The 21,139-nt window shown below is 41.2% G+C and overlaps 4 protein-coding genes across 4 annotated transcripts; all 4 read left to right on the plus strand.

The window, feature by feature from the left end:
- The first annotated feature begins 1,221 nt into the window (after positions 1-1,221).
- Positions 1,222-3,043, plus strand: hoxd12a (homeobox D12a). The gene is made up of 2 exons (XM_054787513.1): positions 1,222-1,795; positions 2,560-3,043. The coding sequence occupies exons 1-2, from the start codon at positions 1,222-1,224 to the stop codon at positions 2,799-2,801; spliced, it is 816 nt and encodes a 271-aa protein (XP_054643488.1). The 3' UTR covers positions 2,802-3,043.
- A 3,977-nt stretch (positions 3,044-7,020) lies between these two features.
- hoxd11a (homeobox D11a) lies at positions 7,021-10,313 on the plus strand. Its single transcript, XM_054787316.1, is given in 4 exon segments — positions 7,021-7,041; positions 7,044-7,211; positions 7,214-7,757; positions 10,078-10,313. Coding segments are annotated over 4 exon segments (969 nt in total).
- A 2,443-nt stretch (positions 10,314-12,756) lies between these two features.
- Positions 12,757-16,250, plus strand: hoxd10a (homeobox D10a). Its single transcript, XM_054787099.1, has 2 exons — positions 12,757-13,444; positions 15,223-16,250. The coding sequence occupies exons 1-2, from the start codon at positions 12,805-12,807 to the stop codon at positions 15,495-15,497; spliced, it is 915 nt and encodes a 304-aa protein (XP_054643074.1). The 5' UTR covers positions 12,757-12,804; the 3' UTR covers positions 15,498-16,250.
- A 1,870-nt stretch (positions 16,251-18,120) lies between these two features.
- hoxd9a (homeobox D9a) lies at positions 18,121-19,275 on the plus strand. The gene is made up of 2 exons (XM_054787100.1): positions 18,121-18,657; positions 18,901-19,275. Exons 1-2 carry the CDS (start codon positions 18,153-18,155, stop codon positions 19,143-19,145), a joined length of 750 nt encoding a protein of 249 aa, XP_054643075.1. The 5' UTR covers positions 18,121-18,152; the 3' UTR covers positions 19,146-19,275.
- The last annotated feature ends 1,864 nt before the right edge of the window (positions 19,276-21,139 follow it).

Consider the following 21,139-nt stretch of genomic DNA (forward strand, 5'->3'; position numbering starts at 1 on the left):
TGAAGCATCTTAGTTTAGCTTATTTTAGCTCAGCTCTCTGCATTTTACAGGCCAGTCGCAATCATATAAACCACGTATGAATGCGCATTTTTGCTGTGATTTGAAGCACATTTTACTCTCATTTTGTAAGATGCAGTTAGTGGCTACGATGAACCCTGAACGTCTCTTTTGATGAACATCATGAACACTAAAGCCATTTTAGGTGGGGGTTTTAAGTGTAAACGAATGGTTAATATGCTGATGTAATAATGGCAATATAGTATATTCATATTTACCTTATGACGGCTGTTAGTGAGCCTTTCGCACAAAGTTGTCTGGGATAGGCTCCGGCGCCTTCTCACCTTGAGCAGGATAAGCCAGGGGTGCCCAAGGTGCAGCCCGTTTGTTTTTATTGGCCTGCGCATATAGAAATAAAAAAAAAACAGCAAAAATGAGAAAAAAACAGAGCAAAAAGCTGAAATACTCATTATATAATATTTAAAATATAATTATATATTATACATCATTTATATATGTGTGTATTATATTTTTTATTTTTATATATATAATAAAATAATTAAAAGTCAATTTAAAAAAGTGACTTTTTTATCTTAAGAATTTTTAAAAATATATTTTATATATACTTCAATAATTTTTTTATTAAAAAAAAATATAAAAAATATCTATAAAATTATATCAAAGGCCCCTGTAGTTGGATGAATGGGTATTTCAATGAGGCAAACAAGTTTTAATCAAACTTGGTGTGTGGGAGTAATTATGAATGTTAGCATTATTATTGGTGCTCGTTTGAAAGAAAAAAATACAGCTGTTTCCTGGTAGCTTTAATAACGTGTAGTTTTGAGGCAGACATAGCATGTTTGGTGGCAAAAACAAATGTAGTAGGAGTATGTAGAGTCGTTTTGGGTTTTTTTACTTTCTTGAACCATTTGAGAATGCTGGTTGCCGCATATTTAAAAAAAAAGCTCTTGCTCCTGCCATAGAGGCTTTACGGTGTTTTTATTCTAATAAATCACACTAAAGGTGGAAAATAGATGACTACACACACACACACACACACACACACACATTGACCAGCATGGAGTTTGGTTCCGCTCTATTTGGAGCCTGAGGGTGGGGCGGCAGTACGTCACGTGACTCCCCATTGACAAATCACCAATTAGCTAGCAGTTATTCTTCGGGAGTTGCTAAAAAGCTTTGCAAGAAGCGTGTGCGCGAAGCTCCATGGCAATGTGCGAGCGGAACCCTCTGAACCCGGGATATGTTGGACCTCTGTTGAATTTGGCCCCCACCCCCGAGTCGCTCTATTTGTCCAACTTGCGGGGCAATGGGGCCCACATGCCCGCGCTCCACCATCACCACCACCACATCCCTTTCAACAGGAGGGCAGAGCTGTGCACGCTCCCGTGGCCCGCCTCAAGTTCGTGCACGTCCGGCCCGGTCGCGCCACCACAGAACCGCGCCTTCGGAGCCTACTGCCCTCCGTTCCGCGCCAACCCGACCGCGCCTGTAAACAACAACAACCCCGCCAAGGCTGCTGCCCCGGAGGAGCCTCCGCCTGCACCGCGGTGTCTGCAGGGCCCCGACCACAAGGCGCCACCGCCGGCCGGACCCCATCAGGTCTACGCGGAGGAGCTGCAAGGCCACGCCGGGGGGCTGCGCGGGTATTTGGACGTGGAGGACCGAGGTTCTGCCATCCAGCTGGAGCAGGACTCTGCAGGTCGACTCCATGCAAACAATAAACAGCAAGCTCGGCCTCCTTCCGCTCTCACGTGCACCAGGTCCACTTTTGCTGAAGGTCAAGTACATTTTTGTTGTTGGGAAACTATTGCAAAGAATGCCATAGTCATATAATAGTCTGTCCATGTCACTGTTGTGTTCCATGTACTCTATGTATGACTTATAAACAATGGGCCACGTGTTGTGTTTTGATGCTGGCCATATTGCTAAGACTTATGTTCAAATTCAAACACTTTCAAGGTCAAGAAAAGTGTTATGTTTATGTAGAAATATGCACCGACACAGATAAATATGAGAAAACCTCCTTATTTACTTGTTGCTCATTTTTAGGCTTCCTTATGTCACTGGTATGACGTGTATTTCATACTTCATAATAGCAGAAACAATGTGTTCCAAAATGTGTTTAAGTGCAAGACATAAAACAATAAAAATATCCAGCTGCATCTCCATACATTTGAGTATTGTGCAAAAATTATTTGATTTCAGGAAAGGCAAATTAAATACAAAAATCTTTTAAAAATAATACAATAAATACAAATCATGTATTATGTTGAGGTTTTTCACATTTTATGAGATACTGCATTTTGTTTTTTAAATGAATCATCAAAATTATTTTTTAAAATACTTCTTATATTGAAATGTTTCACTTCAGAATATAAAAGTTTCACTTTTTGAATTGACCTATGAATTTTTCAATGCTATTCTCATTTTTTGAGATGCACTTTGCACGTTCAAAGTGGCTTTGTGCATCAATAATGGCGTTGATTGTCAATATTCGTGTGTGTGTGTGTGTGTGCGTGTGTGTGCGTGTGTCGGCTGCAGGTGGTCCATGGTGCTCGTCCCACCTGGTGAGGAGCAGAAAGAAGAGGAAGCCTTACTCCAAACCTCAGCTGGCTGAACTTGAGAGCGAATTCCTCCTCAATGAGTTCATCAACAGGCAGAAGCGGAAGGAGCTTTCTGACAGACTGGACCTGAGCGACCAGCAGGTGAAAATTTGGTTCCAGAACCGCAGGATGAAGAAGAAACGACTCCTGATGCGAGAACAAGCCTTTGGTGCGTATTGATGACGAGTTTGGGGGTGGGTGATGAAGAAGTATACCTCATGTTTTGGACCACCCCAGACGTGGACTTTTTATTTATAAACGTACGTGAGATGCTTCAGTCCCCCGTTACGTCATACTTCACAGTCAGGCAGCCATGGACGGTTTGGACGCGAGGACACGAGCCTCCTAAATGACTATTTAAAATATTTGTGGGTTGTTGTTTTTTCCCTCTGTGACTTGTGTGTCTTAAAATCAAGTTTATGTTTAGGCCCATTCTATTATACATACATAAATATATATGTATATAATAATACACATATGCATGCACGTCTATTTTCTCATTTCACTGCTTTATTGTAAATAAATGTCTTTTTTTTTGACGTCAAGTGACTTATTCTTTACCAATATTTGAATAATAATCAGAATGCATGTGAATATATTAAGTGAACTCCATAAAAGGAAACTTAAGATACAAAAAGCGAAATTTGAGGCAGAAAAATACTTTTGTCAAGGTCTAAATGAACTGTTGCTTTAGTAGTTATTATTTATTCTTATAAATTACACATGCCATCTACCGAATTCATTTAGAATATTGGATATTTTTTGTTTTTTTTCCACACATGCATTGTGTCAAAAAATAATACGTATAAATAATTAAAATTAAAAAATGTACTGAGTTCATCTCACGTGAATACGAATTGTTTTTTTCTGTTTATTTCACAAAATTCCACCAAAATGGGTAGCATGTTGAAATAATTGTTTGAAAATGTTACCGTTAACAGTTTCAGTGCATTTTTCTGCATCGTTCCCGACTTTATTTTACCAGTAATTCCGTTTTTTTTTTTTTACAGTTAAACATGATGCATACATCTTAAAGCGTGGCACGCGCAGCTTGGCTCCAACCAAATACTACACTTTTTTTTTCTGCAACCCGAAAATGACATACGCGTGCACGCTAAATGATCCAGTACATTTTATTTATTGACAAACGTGCTACAGCTTGCAAGAAAACAACTAAACAAATTACTGTCACGTACTATTCTTGAAAAAAAAACTGTCTATTGAAAGCGTGTGCACTGTGTATAAAGAAATCATTTTGATTGCATTTTGCATAGAAAGTCTCATTTTAATTGTAAGTAAAAAAAAAAAAAAAGCTACAAATGATGTGATTGGTTTGTGTTATGGCGCATGTGCAACGTGTCGTTGCGGCTGCACCGTTGCAAAGCCACTTGAAGGTTACTGCAGCTAAACAATCAGAAGCCAAACATGCAACTTCGTAGCAGTCTCCTTTATAGAATCTTGCTCCAAAGAAGCACACAACATGCAGGTCGCTAACAGTAATTCCACATTGGGATGCATGCAAGTACAATGATATGTATCCTAGTACGTAATATTGCTTTAACTAAGCCTGCTTCATCATCACTCCAAGACATTAGTGTCGAATCATAGCAGTATTTAACATGTTAAGGAGAGTGACGACCCTCAAGGACATTGGAATATAATGGAGTCTAAATCTTTAATGGTGTGTCCAGGATGCTAAACAAGACGTTTGAGTAAGCATCCTTTTTTTTTCTTTTTTTTTTTTTACTGCTGGAGACTATTTGGAGCGGCAAAGGCGAGAGAGCTTCCTCTGTGCAACGTTTCCGCCCCCATTTTGTGACTTTATTGCTTTATTGCGGCAAAACGCCGCCAGACAGCGTCATTTAGCTGCGGGCCCTAAAGACAGTGGGGGTGCCAAACAAAGTTAAGGTCAAGTTAGTGGACTGTGCATTGCTGCTTCCCACGCATCGGGCTGATAAGTGTCCCATAATTAAGAAAAGAAGCTGAATAGATGAATAAAAAGCAAACAAACAGAAATCAATATTAAATTACATAGAAAAAGAAATACATAGTGATGAATACATAGCTGGTATAAGCCAAGAAATGTGGTTCCAAGTTGTATCAGCTGATACATATATATATATATATATATATATATATATATATATATATATGTATATGTATATATATATAATATATATATATATGTATATGTATATATATATAATATATATATATATATATATATATATATATATATATATATATATATATATATATATATATATATATATATATATGTATATGTACATATAATTTATCTCTATATATTATTCTCTCTCTATGTACAGCTAGTTTATAGGTTGTAGTATAGTGTATCTTATAGTAGTTTCTAGTTTATATATACAGTATAAATAATACAGTACTTCATCAATTTTACAGACACATTCCATGAGAACAATAGAAGTAACTTGGATTTCTTTACAAGTAGCGTTTAAGATGTTTGAAATGTCAAAAGCATGTTAATATCTTTTAAAAACACACGACAACAGTGACATAAAAGAGGTGAAAATTATATAAAAAATAATCAAATAACACTTTTTTAAAAATTTGATTTTTACAGCATTTCAGGGTAAGGTAGGAAGGTTTTTTTTAATATTTGTTTTTGCAGTATTTGGAACTATTCCACTATTCCATCTTTTTTTGGTGAGCTGACCGGTATCCAAAGTAATTCACTGCATTGTTGGCCATATGACATACTGTATATATTCTATTATCAGTCACAAATAACAATGGGACAGGCTGCAAATATAAGTGCATTTTAGATTTTTAACTAACTAAAAGCTATAAATAATGTAAATAAAAATATAAAAGGATGCAACAAAATGTATAAAATTAAAAAATTTGTTGGATTTTTTTTCTTTTACCAGTCAGGAGTTTCCTCCGTTTGCAATAGTGCTCTATGACATATAATTTAAATATAAACATATTTTAAAAAATACAACCAAATGTATCAAGTAAAGAACATTTGTTGGATTTGTTTTGGGTTTTTCTCCAAGTCGGGATGTTTCTGCATTAGTAATAGTGTTCTTTCTAGCAGAAGTTTCACAACATATATGAAAAACACTGACGCGTGCAAAGCTAAACAGATTTTAGAGCACACGTGGTGACAGAAGGGGGGCTAAAACGTGGCCAAAAGTAGAATAAAAACCCCCACTACTGTACACCCCTCACCGGCTGACTTTCAGAGATGTTCTTTATAGAAGCCAGTGAATTCAAATTCAAGGTTGTAACTTAAAGGTGCTCCATTTATTTCGCGCGCGTGTGTATTTTTTCCATCCCTGCAGTGCTGGAGACAAAGTGTGGTGCAGTGGAGGGTGAACACAGAGCTGATGTCTCCCCCCCACCACAGTAACAATAAAGGCCGTCGCCTTCGAGCCAGCCACATTGCGTGTGACCTCCAAGAAGACTCACTCACACACACTGCAACACCCATGCTGCTCACGGGTGGTCATGCACGCATTTTTTGTGCCTTCAAAGCGAATCCATGATACACTTAATAAAACTGCATAGAAACGTGAAGAGGTTTTGTTTATTTGACTGTATATTAGTTTACTGCAGATTATATGGCCTGTGTGAGTGTGTGTGTGTGTGTGTGTGTGTTGCAGTTATACAAACACGACACAAACGTGCAGCCTTATTATGTGCATATCTTTAATTAAGACGTGTGCGTGTGACTTGTACTTGCACGTGCGTTTCCATAACATCAAAAAAGACCTTTAAACGCACATTTCTTTTTAATTCCTTCTATCGTCGCACTCGTGAGGGGCTGGGGGAGGAGGGTGTGGGGGGTGGGGGGGGGGGTGCAGAGTGTGTTTGATTGCGCGGCAGACAATAAAGAATGTGCAATTACAAGCCATCATGCGTTTGTTTATGCGCCTTTAACTGCGCCAAGCATCATCGTGCGCACATTGAGGCCACGCAATGAGGCTTCAAATGTGTAATCACATCACGTGACTCTTTGTGTTTGCTGGTGCGTTAAGGTGGACGCGCATGTGGCCTTGGCGGGGTTTCTCTTCTTCTTCTTCCTCTTCTCCTCCGTATTCGCCCTTCATTAATAAGGCTGGAGGTCAACGTCAATGCTTCCATGCCTGGGTGGGGTCGTGTGGAATTGGTGGGGGCGGGGGGTGGAGGGTGGAGGGTAGAAAACCAGGATTGCAGTGCACAAATGATGGCTGCTGTCATGTGTCACTCCTCCGTGAGTGAGATTCCATTGAAATCTTCCAGAGTCTTCCTCTTCCTCCCTCCTCGGGCATGATGGCGCACGAGAGGAGTTCCCAGCATCCCGGGAGCCAATGGAGGCTCTCCCACGGCCTCACATGAGTTTCTCCCCACACTTTTTTTTTAATGACTGATATTGATGTATGGTAATTTCTCGGCTGGGGATCACATGACACAATTACCTCAAGAATCGATCAAGATGTATAGCGAGCCTGCGTGCGATTTTTCCTCCCCTTTGCGCGCGTCTTGGCTGCGCCAGATGGCCCAAGTTTAACACCGTGGAGCCGCCAAAGCCTCTCCTGCTCCTGCGCGGCAGCAAGGAGGAACCGGGAGCAGACATGACGGACTACGACGAGCGCGCGTCCAATATGTACCTGCCCAGCTGCACCTATTACGTCTCCACGCCTGATTTCACCTCCGTCTCCTCCTTTTTGCCGCAAAGCACCTCCTGCCAGGTGAATTTCCCCTACTCGGCCAACATCGGACAACCTGTGCGGGAGGTCTCCTTCAGGGACTACGGACTGGAGCACCCCAGCAAATGGCACTACCGGGGTAACTACGCCTCCTACTACGCCTCCGAGGAGATCATGCACAGGGATCTGATCCAGTCTTCCTTCAAAAACGAGCCCCTGTACGGCGCCCCCCACGCGGGCACCGGCTCGCCGTGCAACTTCTTCACCGGCGTCGGCCGCAACGGCGTCCTGCCGCAGGGCTTCGACCAGTTCTTCGACGGTTCCAACCCGGACAAAGGCGGCGCGGAGCAGCCCGGACAAAAGAGCGACGGCGACGCCAAAGTGGAGGAGCACGGCGGCGACGCGGCGGCCAGCGTGGACGAGGACTCGTCCTCCAACTGTGGCGACAAGAGCAGCCAGCAGAGTGGGTCCCCTGCAGTCCTTTATTGGTCCTGTCCGACGTGGACAATGGCGTGTCCTTCGCCGTGGCCGCGCACGCTCGTTTATAAGCATGCAAACGCGTTTTATATCCCAATAAGATGCTCTTTACGGCTGTAAAGCTATTTACAATGGCAAAGTCTTCACGTGCGGCTCACATAACAGACTCGTCCACAGAAAAGCTTCATTATTTCATGTTTGCACTGACCCTGCGCCCATATAAGGAAGAATAAGTGCTTTTTGGTGACAATGCAAAACACACCAGTGCACATTGTAGCCGTGTTGATTAAGCGTGTGCAAAATAAGGGCAATTTAGCCTCAATCTGACATTACTGGGGATGAAAATGTCAAACAAGAGAGGCGAACAAATGCATGCAGCTTTTTAAAGTGCATTATTTCATGTTTGCACTGACACTGCGTCCAAATTAGTGGTTTTTGGTGACAATGCAAAAAAATAATTGTCAAACCGAATGCATATTTTGTCCACGTTGATTAAGAGTGTGCAAACTAAGTGCACTTTTGCGACATTGTTGAGGAGGAAAAGGTCAAACAGCTGCATTTAGTACTGTGCAGTTACGTCCATGTTACACGTTTGCACTGCTTTATGGTAAAAATGCAAACAATACTTTTCATTTTCAGCGCACATTTTGTCCATTTGAATTGAGTTTGAACTAAGTGCAATTTTGTGACAATCTGAGGGGGGGGATGCCACTCTTGCACTATAGTTATAGATGCAGGACTGCAGAACATATTCCTTTAAGTGCATTCTTTCGCTCATGTTACACGTTTGCACTGACCGTGTGTACAAATGAATGGGAATAAGTGCATTTTGGTGACAATGGAAAGAGTACTTTTCAAACCTAAAGGCACATTTCGCGCATGTTAACGAAGCGCGTGCCAAAAAAGTACAATTTAGTGACAATATGACCTTACTGAGGAAGGAAATGTCATACAAGAGCGGCAAACAGATGCATTTATTGCTACTGTAGTGTCATTCTTGCACTTTTGAGATGCAGGACGGTAGAACAGCTTTATTTAAGTGCATTATTTGTGTTAAAATAAGGGGGTCGGGGGGATAAGTCATTTTTGGTGAATGTGCAAAAGATGCTATTCAAACCCAATGCACATTTTGTCCATTTTCATGAAGTGTGTGCAAAATAAATGCAATTTAGTGACAATCTGAGGAGGAAAATGTCACACTTACACTGTATGTGGATGCGGGACTGTGCATTATTTCGCTCATGTTACACATTTGCACTGACTGCTTGTTAAAATAAGTGTGAGAAAGTGCAAAAAAAACACTTTTCACACATAGCTTGTGTAATTTAGTGACAAACTGGGGAGGAAATGTCAAGGAAGAGATACTATTCCCATGCAGTGTCACTCTTGTGATGGGGGGGCACGAGAGAACAGCTTCATTTAAGTGCACCTTTTGGTCATGACAAGTGTGTATATCCGCACAAAGCGTCCCTTACATAAAATTAAGGGTGCAATATGCGTATTTCGGTGGACTTATTTAACTTCTTCCCGTCATGTTGTGTGTGCCTGTTTACAAACAGGGGCAGATGCATGTCTTTTTAGGCAAGGGATAGGAAATGGCATTGTTGAGCTGCTTATTTGGGTCAAGTTGCGCCGCCAAACTGCGTCACATGACGTCAAACTGGGGCAAAAATGAATGCGCTTTTCTTGCAATTTACTGCGCTAAATATCATAATAAAATGGCTTAAATTGGGCCAGTCAAACCCTGTGCAATTTCAAGTGAACTCGTGAGACGGAAAAGCGCACGTGAACAAGTGCGTATCCCTGCAAAAATAAGTATTCAAGTGTCATTTTGAGATGGAAAACTGCATTATTTATGAAAAAAACACCACCCATACGCAAAAATAGGTGGTAAAAGTGTGGTGCAGTTGGAATACTGTTGCATGCATGATTTTTCAAATACTTTATTGCAATGACTTTATATATCTTAGACTTTAACCTTGCTTTTTTCCCCACAAAAACTGAAAAAAATCATAAAAAAACACCTATACCTATAATGTTGACCTATATTTTATTTGTAATTTCATCTTCATTATTAATAGCATCATTATTAATAGCATTATGTCATTAATAATGCATTATTAATAGTGTGCACGTGTCTTACAGAGGAAAAATGAATGTAATTTAGGAGGATGATGCTTCATAGGCAAAAATAAAAGTAAAATAAGTGTATTTTAGTGCATTTCATGTACTGCTGGTGGAGATAGACATGCCCCCCCCCACCAGAAAAGTAGAAATAATAATCTCCCTCTCCCTTTTGTGTGCAGCCTTGTCCACCAAGTCAAGAAAGAAGAGGTGTCCGTACTCCAAGTACCAGATCCGAGAACTTGAACGAGAGTTTTTCTTCAACGTCTACATCAACAAGGAGAAACGCCTGCAGCTCTCCAGGATGCTCAACCTGTCGGACCGCCAGGTGAAGATTTGGTTCCAGAACAGAAGAATGAAGGAGAAGAAGCTCAACCGCGACCGCTTACAGTATTTTACCGGCAATCCTCTATTCTGATACACAACACACACACACACACACACGCATACACACGCCAAAGACTGCTCCCGCCCTATATGTGAGTCACTATGTATTTGAAATTCACAAAAAAAATGCCACGTGACGTGTCTATAATGCGTTTATTTATTCATTTCATGTACTCATGTACTCTTATCAGGAACTATTTTAGCCAGCATTATTTATTCGTGTGTGTGTGCATTTAAAAGATGCATGCCCGTGTGGTGTGAAATTCAATAACATGTAAAATGTCACATGAAAAACAAAACAAAAAACAGCTTCCAGGGAACATTTTGGACACTTTCTTGCAGCTTTGCCTCAGGAGAAATGTGGCCCTCGGGCCTTTATTTCAGCTTCTTTCAAACACTGGATTGTTTACTAAACCTTGAACCGTCTAGACAGAATAATAAAAGCAGCTGTAAACGTCTAAATAAGGGGCTATTGGACTTTGGTGTCCGACTCTTTCCTGTCTCGTTCTCAGAGGAGCTGGAGACATCTCATTTCACGTCTCAGAAAGAGAGACTGTTCACGCAAAGGACCAAGATGGAAGTGAGTCAAATTGTCTCTTTTTTATTATGTTTAAAGCTGCACCGTCATTTCACCTCGACGCCATGTGCGAATTTCGGCGTCCTGCTTTTTAAATCCCACCACAGCGTCCGTTATTTAGCAAAAAGGGCGTTAAATAACACGTTTCATGAAGCGTTTAACTGCGTTGCAATCAAAGTCCAGCAGGGAATCCACATGAGCAACTGTGCTGTAATTCCCAAAGCGTCCACAAGAGGGCAGCCTCGCCGTTGCATCGTGGAAAGGCTTCGTCGTCCTCAAGGGTGGCTTCTTTGTTTCAACATGTTGGCTTTGGATGGGCTTTTTACGTTTTAAATGGACCAACAATTTGATTTTAACCTCCTTTATTCTTTAAAAAAAAATAGTATTTAATGTTTAAAGGCAGCAAAATGAAGCGAGTGTATCCTCTATAACCAATATTCTCAGTATGTATTCACTCTGGGTTTTTTTAATGACTTGAATGCACAAAACGTCGACTTTCTTCCTTTGGGTACTCTGATAAATGCTGGGATTTAAAGAGGATTACTTATATAAATCCTCTCATTTAAATGTCACATTGTAAATGTATAACATAGACGCTGAGTTATCGTCTTTTTCCTGTCGTATTTTGCTCTCAAACATATTGAAAGTGGCTCCGGTATGATAAAGCTGAAATATGCTCACATGTATTATTTTTTTAATGGTTTGTCGTTGAGACGTGTGTACATATTCTGTGTGTATGAGTTGTTGGTGACGCATGAAGAAAAGAATAAACTCATTTCAGTGCATCGCGGCGTTTGCTTTATGATTTACTGAAGAGAATTATTTGAAATAAATGTCTCTTGTTGCCATGTATTCACTTTGAAAATAAAAAAGGGTGATTTTTGTTATTGTCCAAATACCAAAAAGGGACGGTCTTTGCATTTGAAATGAAAATAATAGTAAAAATGTTGATCATTAAATACCACCAACATTAATTATATAATTCTGTTCCATTTTTCTTGAATGAATTTGCAACACTGAGGGAAGAAACAACTCTTTTTTTAAAATAGTGTGCTTTTATTTACTCTTTTCTACACATTTGCAGAAAAAAATCAAATGAAATAAAGAACTGCAGGAGATAAACCCCTCATTTTATTCACTTACACATTTTAGATGGCAAATATATATTAATATGTAAATAATATATATTTTAGATTCTACTCTATCTAGTACAATCTGATATTGAAAGTATTTGCTGGAGTACATTTAAAATGTCTGATAGCGTCTATTTGTCGCCACTATTCGTTACACTACTCAAAGGGAATGCACGTTATGCGGTTTAATGCAAGGCCGAACTGGCGAAAAAAGTCCGGTAAATACCGCCGACTCCTCAGCTTTGATTAAATTCACACACTGGACCGCAAAACATGACGCACACACTAAACGCACGATTATCTGTTGTTGGATTTGCCCGCCAGGCTGAGGTGAATGCAAACACACGGACTTACGTTAGAAAAGAGGTTGCATTGTCTGACGCGCACGCACACATTCATGCACTTAGACGACTACACGCACACACATAGACGATCCGTGAGCATTCGACAAGGGTACTTGCCTGAAACCAGTCAGGCAAGTCAAGCAAATGAGGTGACGCGTGACGTATTTTGTGTTGTAAAACGACTTTGTAACAAAGTGTTTCTCTGCAGCATGCATGCACACACCCAACACCACCACCCTCCCCCCCCGACCCCCCGACAAGTCTATCCACCAATTTCAAGTCCTGGTTCTAGGTGTCGCTGCAGACTGCGCCTTGCAGTGCAGTGGGAGCGTGCGCATAGGCGCGAGGAGGCTGCGTCTCAAGGCCACTTTCAAAGCTCATTGGTGGGCTTGTCATGTGGTCGGGACGCATCCTGACTTACAGCAGAGACATGTCTGCTTACAAAGGACGTCCAACTCGCCCCAAAAAATGTCCTTCTCCAATAGCTCTCCTGCTGCAAACCCATTCTTAGTGGACGCTTTAATAGGCGCGTACAGGACGGAGACTTTTGGCGCCAATATGCACATGTCTCACGCGTCTGACATGGGAAGCTACGGAATGCAAACCTGTGGACTCGTGCCTTCGTTCGCCAAAAGAGGGGACGCGAGCCACCAAAGTGTGCCCTCTTATATCGCTCAAATTGACAACTGGGCCGAGCCGTGCAGAACCGATGCGCCCAGTCCAAATTGTACATACGCACAGGGCATCAAGGAGGAGGGCAACTGCTGCATGTTCCCGGAGAAAAGAGTGCAAAAAACCCCGCCGGAAGTCGTCCACGCATACCAGTCTCTCGTGTCCGAACCGAACCGAATCCCCGAGATTCCAGTCCCGGGCTATTTCAGACTGAGCCAGCCGTACGCCAATGGGAGGCATGAGGAGAACTACCGCCACCAGCTGCTGGATCGCAGCCCGGCTCTGATCACGCCGCAACCGCAGCCCACAAGCCAGAACGCGGATCCGTGCGCATCCATGGAGGAAGAAGAAGAAGAAGAAGAAGAAGAGGAGGAGAAGTGCGTCGTGGAAGCCGCAGAGTGCAGCCCTGATGTGCTGGTGCCGCGGGATGGGAAAGGTGGGTTTGGCCTCCAGTGTCGTAAACGCGGGGAATAAAAGACAAACAAGCCTCCGCAGTCGTAATGTTTAATGAGAGGCTTTCTAGGCGCGCGCTTTTACAGTATTCTTATCATGCATGCACGCTGCACTGGGCGCGTACACGTTTGCGTTCTAGTGTTTTTACACCGCCAAGGCAACTTTGTAGTCCATGTGAAAGTCAGTTCTTTGCTGCTTTATGACCCCGGTGGATTATCTTTAGCAAAATAATAACAATCCCTGCAAGAAGTTGACAAAAATCGCTTTTTTTTGCATTATTTTAGATTGAGTTGCTATAATTTTGGCAGAGTGAGTTCAGAGTGTATTTGAAGGGGACTACTTGAAAGGGTACTGCTTAACACTTGACTTTTACTACTTTCAGGGATACGTGTACAAATATTGTATATATACTTCAGACTGAGGGTGGTAACATTTATTTTTAGAAGTTATTTTGGCAGAGTAGGTTATCCTGTATACTGTACAAACATACACGTAAAGACAGTACCGTAGGGTAGTAATGACCACGCTTTTGGTTGTGTCGAAAGGAGAGGGTCCCACCATAGGCTGAAAGGTGCATGCTCATGTTTTTTGGTCATGACAGTTCCAAAAAGTTACGTCAAAGTTCAAAAACTAGCCATGTTTTTACATTACTTTAGACACAAAGTAATTGGGAGAGGGCTACTATATTTTTGTCAGAGTACATTCACGGTCGGTGGTGAAGGTACACTACCGGTCAGGGGTTTAAAGACACCCTCTCACAGAATAACACGGTGAAGTAATCAAAGGTATTGTATCTTATCTCCTGTTGTTATATTTAGATTAGAGGTTGAAGGCCAGAAATGACCTCAGACTGTTCGTTCACTCACTGTGTGTACATGAAGACGTCCAACGGATTGTGGCTATAAGGTGGTACAGTTTGAGAACCCATCTGTGCCCTTTTTGTCCCTGGAAAACATGACTAAGTACAGTAAATCCTCATGAAAGCCAGTAATTGATACGCCCATAAAAATGTCTATTTTTGACGTACAGCTCGCTCCACCCCCCCCTCCAAACCCTCCTGCTAGCTTGACGTGGACTTTTTCCTCCGATTTGGGATTCACAATAAAAGTTCCGGTTGCAATGGTTAAATTGGGTTCAGCTCCAGAACCCTTCCCTTCTCTCTTCAATTGCCGTTGTTCACTTGCGACAAAATCCATGCTTTAATGCCTAAATATGCCTCACACACTTTATTAAACACATTTAAAGTAAAAAAAAATGTATCGCTACTCACCACTAATCAGTGATAAGATGGAATGGGAGTCACGGTGTAGCCTTGACCCTGGTCACCAGGCTAGCGCTAGAGGTTAGCAGGCTAGCGAAGCCGCGTCTACATAATCCAGAATTCCAGTAAGGACTTACCATAAATGAACTTGTGTTCATTTCACTTCAAGTTTTGAGGCCGGATGGACTTTCGAAGCCAAACACACTCACACATCTCACGGCACACAACTACAATCAAGTGCAAAATCTCAACACACGACGAAAAAAACCACACTATCAGTGCAGCATGTATTGGGGTTTGAAATTATTTGAAATTATTACCAACTTGAGGTGAATGAGATGTGTTTTATGCGCAAAAGCTCGAACATTTGCAGGGCGATGCTCTATAAGGTATGCCATAAAGGACATGAATTGCCCTTGCATGCTAAATATACTGGATAGACTCTTCATCTCACCTCTAAAACCCAACATGTGCTTGGTTCCACCCACCGCCCCCTGTAGAGAACAAGACCGACACCCCCACCAGCAGCTGGTTGACGGCCAAAAGCGGCAGGAAGAAGCGGTGCCCCTACACCAAGCACCAGACCTTGGAGCTGGAGAAGGAGTTCCTGTTCAACATGTACCTGACCCGCGAGCGCCGCCTGGAAATCAGCAGGAGCGTCAACCTGAGCGACAGACAGGTCAAGATCTGGTTCCAGAACCGAAGGATGAAGCTGAAGAAAATGAGTCGGGAATGTCGAGTGCGTGAACTGAACTGTAATCTGACTTTCTCCTGAACGACTCGCCACATCTTTTTCGATGTTCGCTTGGAGCATTTGTGTGGCGCTGGACATTGTTTTTGCCTGCCATACTTTATGTTGCTCGGTGTTACTTGCCACACTTTTTCTTCTTAAATTATTGGACACTCATCGGCCACTTTTTTAGGTACCCAACCCATTGACATCTAATTCAGTAATGCCTCGTTTATCGTGGTTAATTAGTTCCAGATCCAACTATGATCAGTGAATTTCCACCAAGTAGGATTCCTTAATTATAAATGGAACATTTTCAGAGTTAAAGCGTAGAGAACCTGTTTATGGCCTTTTAAATAAATTTTTCAACATTATTAGAGCCCTCTAGACATGAAATAACACCCCTATAGTCACCTTTACACTCCTTACCCAATATAGTAGAAATAATAACATAAAATAAGACATATAAGAATCCTACACGTGTGTATTGCTATAAATGTGTTCCAGTGCTACAGCGGACAGGAAGTCACGTCGGGGGTTCAGAGTTGAGTTTCAGCTTGGAAACAGCAGCTCGCGTTAGGGATCATCGCGCCTGTTGTGAGATCATTCAAACCTGCAATAAAAGCCTGTTGTTCCGCCAATCAAGTTTGGTGCTTGTGTGTCTCACCCAACATTGCAGTAACATTGCTGACACCTAGTGACCAGTCTGGAAGACTACATGCCAACACCAACCTCTTTGAATGTTGAATTTTCTGAATGCCTTCTATTTGTATTTTAATTCAGTTTGTGCTTAAAAATGCTTAGTTTAGGCAAAAAACTGGTCAAATTTGCTTAAATGTGTATTTTTCAGTAAACGACCACGGAACAGCATGATTTATTCATTTATTTCTTTTTGAAACATGGTGATAGAGGGAAAGCTGTAAAATTTGAAGTGCAAATTGGCGAGGGATTACTTTATAACACAGGGGTGTCCAAAGTGCAGGCCGGGAGCCATCTACGCCACATGGCTGTTTTTTTATTGGCCCCTAAAAAAAAAAAAAGCAACAATAAATATGAGGGGGGAAAGCAGTATTTTTACAAGAATAAAGACAAAATATTACAAGAGTAAAGTCATAATAATAGGAGAAAAAAATAGCATAAGGCTGAAAAAAAAAGGAAAAAATTGTAATATAAGAAACAAACATAACAAAGAATAAAGTTGCAATTTTTGGAAAAGTAGGTTGGGAAAAAGATATATAATTACAATAATAAAGTCCAAATATTATGAAATATAATGTCATAATATTACGAGAAAAAATGAAAATAAAGTTGGAAATATTTGGAAAAACAGCAAATAAAATTACCAGTAACACAAAGCTGAAATGTTGTTTAAAAAAAATGTAAAAGTGGCCCCCGCATCTTTTATTTTTTCAGTATGCGGACCTCGGTGGAATATGTTGGACACCCCTGCTGCAACAACATCTGTATCAAAAAGTTCACTTTTGACTGACACTGCAGTTTGTGTGTTTATTAGTGTACTTGCTCCATATTTTACCACCGTGTAACCAAAACACTGGAAAGGCAGCAATGTGTTGGATGTCATTGTGATGTACCTAATAATGTGGAGTGTAGATCTGGGCTGCAGAGGGTGCGTTTGTTTCGTTGTAAAAGTGTTTGCTCACTGTGTAATATGTTCCCACTGGCCTATAAAAGGGCTTAACACAGCTTCCGGTGTGGTTATGTAGCATGTGTGTAGCAAGTATGCGCTCTCTTGCAATAAAGTGATCCGAATTGTGTTGTGCTTATTAGTTCATTAAGGCATAAAAAGTGTTGCGTTTGTGCAAAAGGCGCTGCTTTTCACGTATTAAATATTGATAATATACAGCGCTGTGGAGGATTATGGGTAATCGACTGAAAAATGCAATTAGCAAACAGTCAACAAATGTAGAATAATTTAAATAAGTAAAAAAAAAATCACTCATGAAATCAAATGAGCGTGTTTTACTTTGCATTCACTGCCTGCATTCAAGAGTGTGCACTATTAAGGGGGGGGGGGTCATGTTTAAGTACAAAATCAGGAATTCTGTAACACTAATTTATCTTGTGCTCAACGAAAAGGTGTAAGAAACTGTTTTTTTTGTTATTTCACAAATTAATGCTACTTTGAAAAGGCAACGCCTTTGCTTTTTATAGGTGGCATGTATGATCACACGCACCTCATAAAACATTTATTGAGACGCATAAATATTTGTATTAAGAGGTTATTATTAACTCTCTTTGCAGTGAATATTTCACCAAAGTGAAGCTAAATCAGAAGATATGCACAACAATAGCACGGGAATGGCGTGTGTTGTGTTTTTTTTAAGTTATTGCATCTATTTTACGAGGATGGCTCAAGTCTATAAAGCTTTATTTTAAAGGGGGGGGCTAAAAGAGTGCGTTTTTGCGGGTGTGAGTGTGTGTAATTATAATTACTCACCTCTCCCATTACATTTTGATTATTGGCGAAATAAAAAGTCATATAAGAGAGAAAAAAAGAATAGGGGGCGCACAAGGGTAGGCTTGATTTACTGACAGTATTTGGTAAATATGATCACGTGATCCATGGAACCAATCCGTGTCGATGCAGGCCAGGAAAAATACTATGATTGTTCATAGAGAGGTGCTTCCCCCGACAGTGCTCCTCGTTTTATTTTGACTGCCAGTGTCCAAAAACAAAAAATGTCGTCCAGTGGCGCCCTGGCCAACGGCTACGTGGGCTCGGAACCGGAGGACGTGTACGGTGCTCGCTTCATGCAGCCCCCGCACACCATGGCCGCAAGGCCGCCAGGCGCCGGGAACCACGCTGACTTCTCCTCTTGCAGTTTCACCCCGAAATCCGCCGTCTTCTCTCCGCCGTGGCGCTCGGTTCACCCGCAGGGGATTTACCATCCATACGCGCACCAGTCGGACGGCAGATGCGTCGGCGTGCGCCCCTGGATGGACCCGGTCCCCAACCACGTTCCCTTCGTCGGATTCCCCCCCAGCCGACGTCCGCCGTCATGCAGCGCCCCAAAGCCTGCTCCCTCCCCGCCGAAAAGCAGCATCAAGCCAGGAGGCCAGGAGGCTAGACCTCCAGGCGGGGTCCTGTCGTGTCGGAGCGGTTCTGAGGGTCCAGAAAGGGCGCAGAGTGGAAGTGAGCTTTCCAACCACAGCGAGCCCAAAGAGGAGAAACAAGTTGACCCAAGTAAGTGCTTGATGCAAATAGCCTCTGCTGATTTACAACTGCGTAAAACTGAATGTTTTACTAACCCATAAAAGTGTCCTGGAGCCCACTACAGACGAACAGAACCCTCCCTATTTGACAGGATTCTCAACACTCCTGAAATAGATGCTCACACGGACACATCAGGATGGAAATATGGTTCTGTTGCGGTTCTAGTTAGACTCGAAGGTGCCCACTGATTGCAGCCATGTTGTCTCTGTGCAGGCAACCCTGCAGCCAACTGGATCCAGGCGCGCTCCAGCAGAAAGAAGCGCTGCCCCTACACCAAATATCAGACTCTGGAGCTGGAGAAGGAGTTCCTGTACAACATGTACCTGAGCCGGGACCGCCGCTATGAAGTGGCCCGCATACTGAGCCTGAGCGAGAGGCAAGTCAAGATCTGGTTCCAGAACCGCAGGATGAAAATGAAGAAGATGAACCGAGAGAGAGGCGGCAAGGAGCAGCTATGAGTGCACGAAGGACTACTGCGCTGCTTTTTTTGACAATTGCATTTTTTTAGGCGTCTAAAGGCTAATATTGCGACAAAATGGATCAGGACTTATCAGGAAGAGTGCCTTTTTCTCAATTTTTTGCAATTCGGTTGTGGTGGCAAAGAAGGAAAGCATTTATTTGGTGTATATATTTGTACATAAAACCTTTTCACTCTTATATGCCTGCCGTTTCTGTTGGAATATAATATGCAAAGGATCTGAGCCAATTTCACAAAAAACACACACACGGTGTGGACTGTGTATGTGTGAGACAAAATACAACAACATCATTTTGGAATAAATTAAAATTGTAGCAGCAAATTGCATAGCATTATATATTCTATAGGTTTTATATTTTTAATTTCAAAAGTGCCTGTTTATCGCTTGTACTTAAATTTGACTTTAAAAAACAGTATTGTAAGTATGACATAAAGATACTTTTAAAAAGATGTAAATGCATGTTTTTTGCTTGGGCTAACATTCTAAACAAAATGTAACTTTAAATACAGGCAACAAACATTTTAATACTGGAATGATATACGATATAGATTTGTTTTTATTAAAATGAACGTTTGTTGCTTTTAAAATGTAAAAAATGTAAATCAAACAACATTGAAATATTGTAATTATAAATTATATATATATAAGATGCTATTTTTTAATGTTATTTGTTATTGTTATTGTTTGTTGGTTGTGTTAACATTATTTTAAATTTAAATAAGAGCAGCAATATTGTAAATGATATATTGCAGAGATACTACTTTGTCCTTAAAATGCATCTTTGTTGCTTCTTGTCTCTAGAAATGTTTAAAAATAAAAACCAAGCAACAAAATATTGTAATAATATGATATTGATGCTATATTTTACTTTAAAAAGCATGTTTGCCGTGTGTATTTAAATTTAAAAAGTGTAAATACAAGCAACAGACATGCATTTTAGTAAAAAAAAAAAGTATAATATCCATATCATACAATATTGACGTTTCAAATATTGATAGTTAAGTGAATTCATATATAATTTAATTCAGTATTAGTCTTTTCCCTCGCATATTGCTGCCGCTAACAAGGTGGATTAAAAGGATTATCGTGGCTATAGTGTATATAAGCCCAAATAACTTCCAATGGTAACTTTTAGTGGGGGTGTTTAGCATGGTCCAACTTGTGGGCATAATGGCTTTAGAGCAGGAAGAAATAAAGCTATAGAGATGGCTAGACGTCTGGCCTAAATGACTTTATTGGTCCTGGCAGTCAGTAATTACACCGACCGGCCCTTTGAAAGATCCTTCTCCCTCTCTTGGTCCTTTTCTGCGTGTCCTGCTGACAAACAAAATGTGGACACAGGGGTGTCTGGCCGATGGATTGTTTCACAGGAAATCACCCCCACATCTTAACGACCACGAGAATTCAGCAACTTCACACTGATGGGAAACAAAAGTTCACTTTGATTGCATGCGTGCATGCACGCACTTTTTTTTGTGCCAAATACTCATGAGTGCGCACAGGGTGGCACGACGGGGACGGACGTCAGGACACCTCACTTATTTTGGTGCAGACCGTGCATTCCCAGTCTTTCCGCCGCATTTATGAACAATGGAGCAGTCAGCTTTACAGGAGGAGTAGCCGTGAGGCGCTAGAGGGCGCTGTAGTTCTTTGAGCCTGAGCAATACGGCCGTTGAGCACAATGACGACACGCTGGAAAACGTAATCGAACCGTTCACAGTGTGGAACTGCAATAAAACGAGGGGAAGTCGCTGACCTTAAAAATCCAAATAAACACATCATTTAAAAATGAGCTGCTGCTGCCAAAAAAGTGACTAAAAAGTAAAAAAAATTGTAACATTTGTGGCATGACTATCAAATAACGGTATTGTTTCCTATCAGAATATATGTATTTCCAAATTAAATATAAATATCATCGGCAAAAAGTACTTATTTTTACGAAATGTAACCTTTTTTTTTTCCCAAATGAACCT

The sequence above is a fragment of the Dunckerocampus dactyliophorus genome, chromosome 9 (genome assembly GCF_027744805.1).
Source record: "Dunckerocampus dactyliophorus isolate RoL2022-P2 chromosome 9, RoL_Ddac_1.1, whole genome shotgun sequence".
NCBI classification, from domain to species: domain Eukaryota; kingdom Metazoa; phylum Chordata; class Actinopteri; order Syngnathiformes; family Syngnathidae; genus Dunckerocampus; species Dunckerocampus dactyliophorus.

Excerpts from the sequence above, each read along its gene's own strand:
- hoxd9a (XM_054787100.1), top strand. The coding sequence starts at position 18,153 with ATGTCGTCCAGTGGCGCCCTGGCCAACGGCTACGTGGGCTCGGAACCG. Across the intron at positions 18,658-18,900 it reads GGAGAAACAAGTTGACCCAA|GCAACCCTGCAGCCAACTGG; the intron begins GTAAGTGCTTGA and ends GTCTCTGTGCAG.
- hoxd12a (XM_054787513.1), top strand. The coding sequence starts at position 1,222 with ATGGCAATGTGCGAGCGGAACCCTCTGAACCCGGGATATGTTGGACCT. Across the intron at positions 1,796-2,559 it reads CAGGTCCACTTTTGCTGAAG|GTGGTCCATGGTGCTCGTCC; the intron begins GTCAAGTACATT and ends TGTCGGCTGCAG.
- hoxd10a (XM_054787099.1), top strand. The coding sequence starts at position 12,805 with ATGTCCTTCTCCAATAGCTCTCCTGCTGCAAACCCATTCTTAGTGGAC. Across the intron at positions 13,445-15,222 it reads GGTGCCGCGGGATGGGAAAG|AGAACAAGACCGACACCCCC; the intron begins GTGGGTTTGGCC and ends CGCCCCCTGTAG.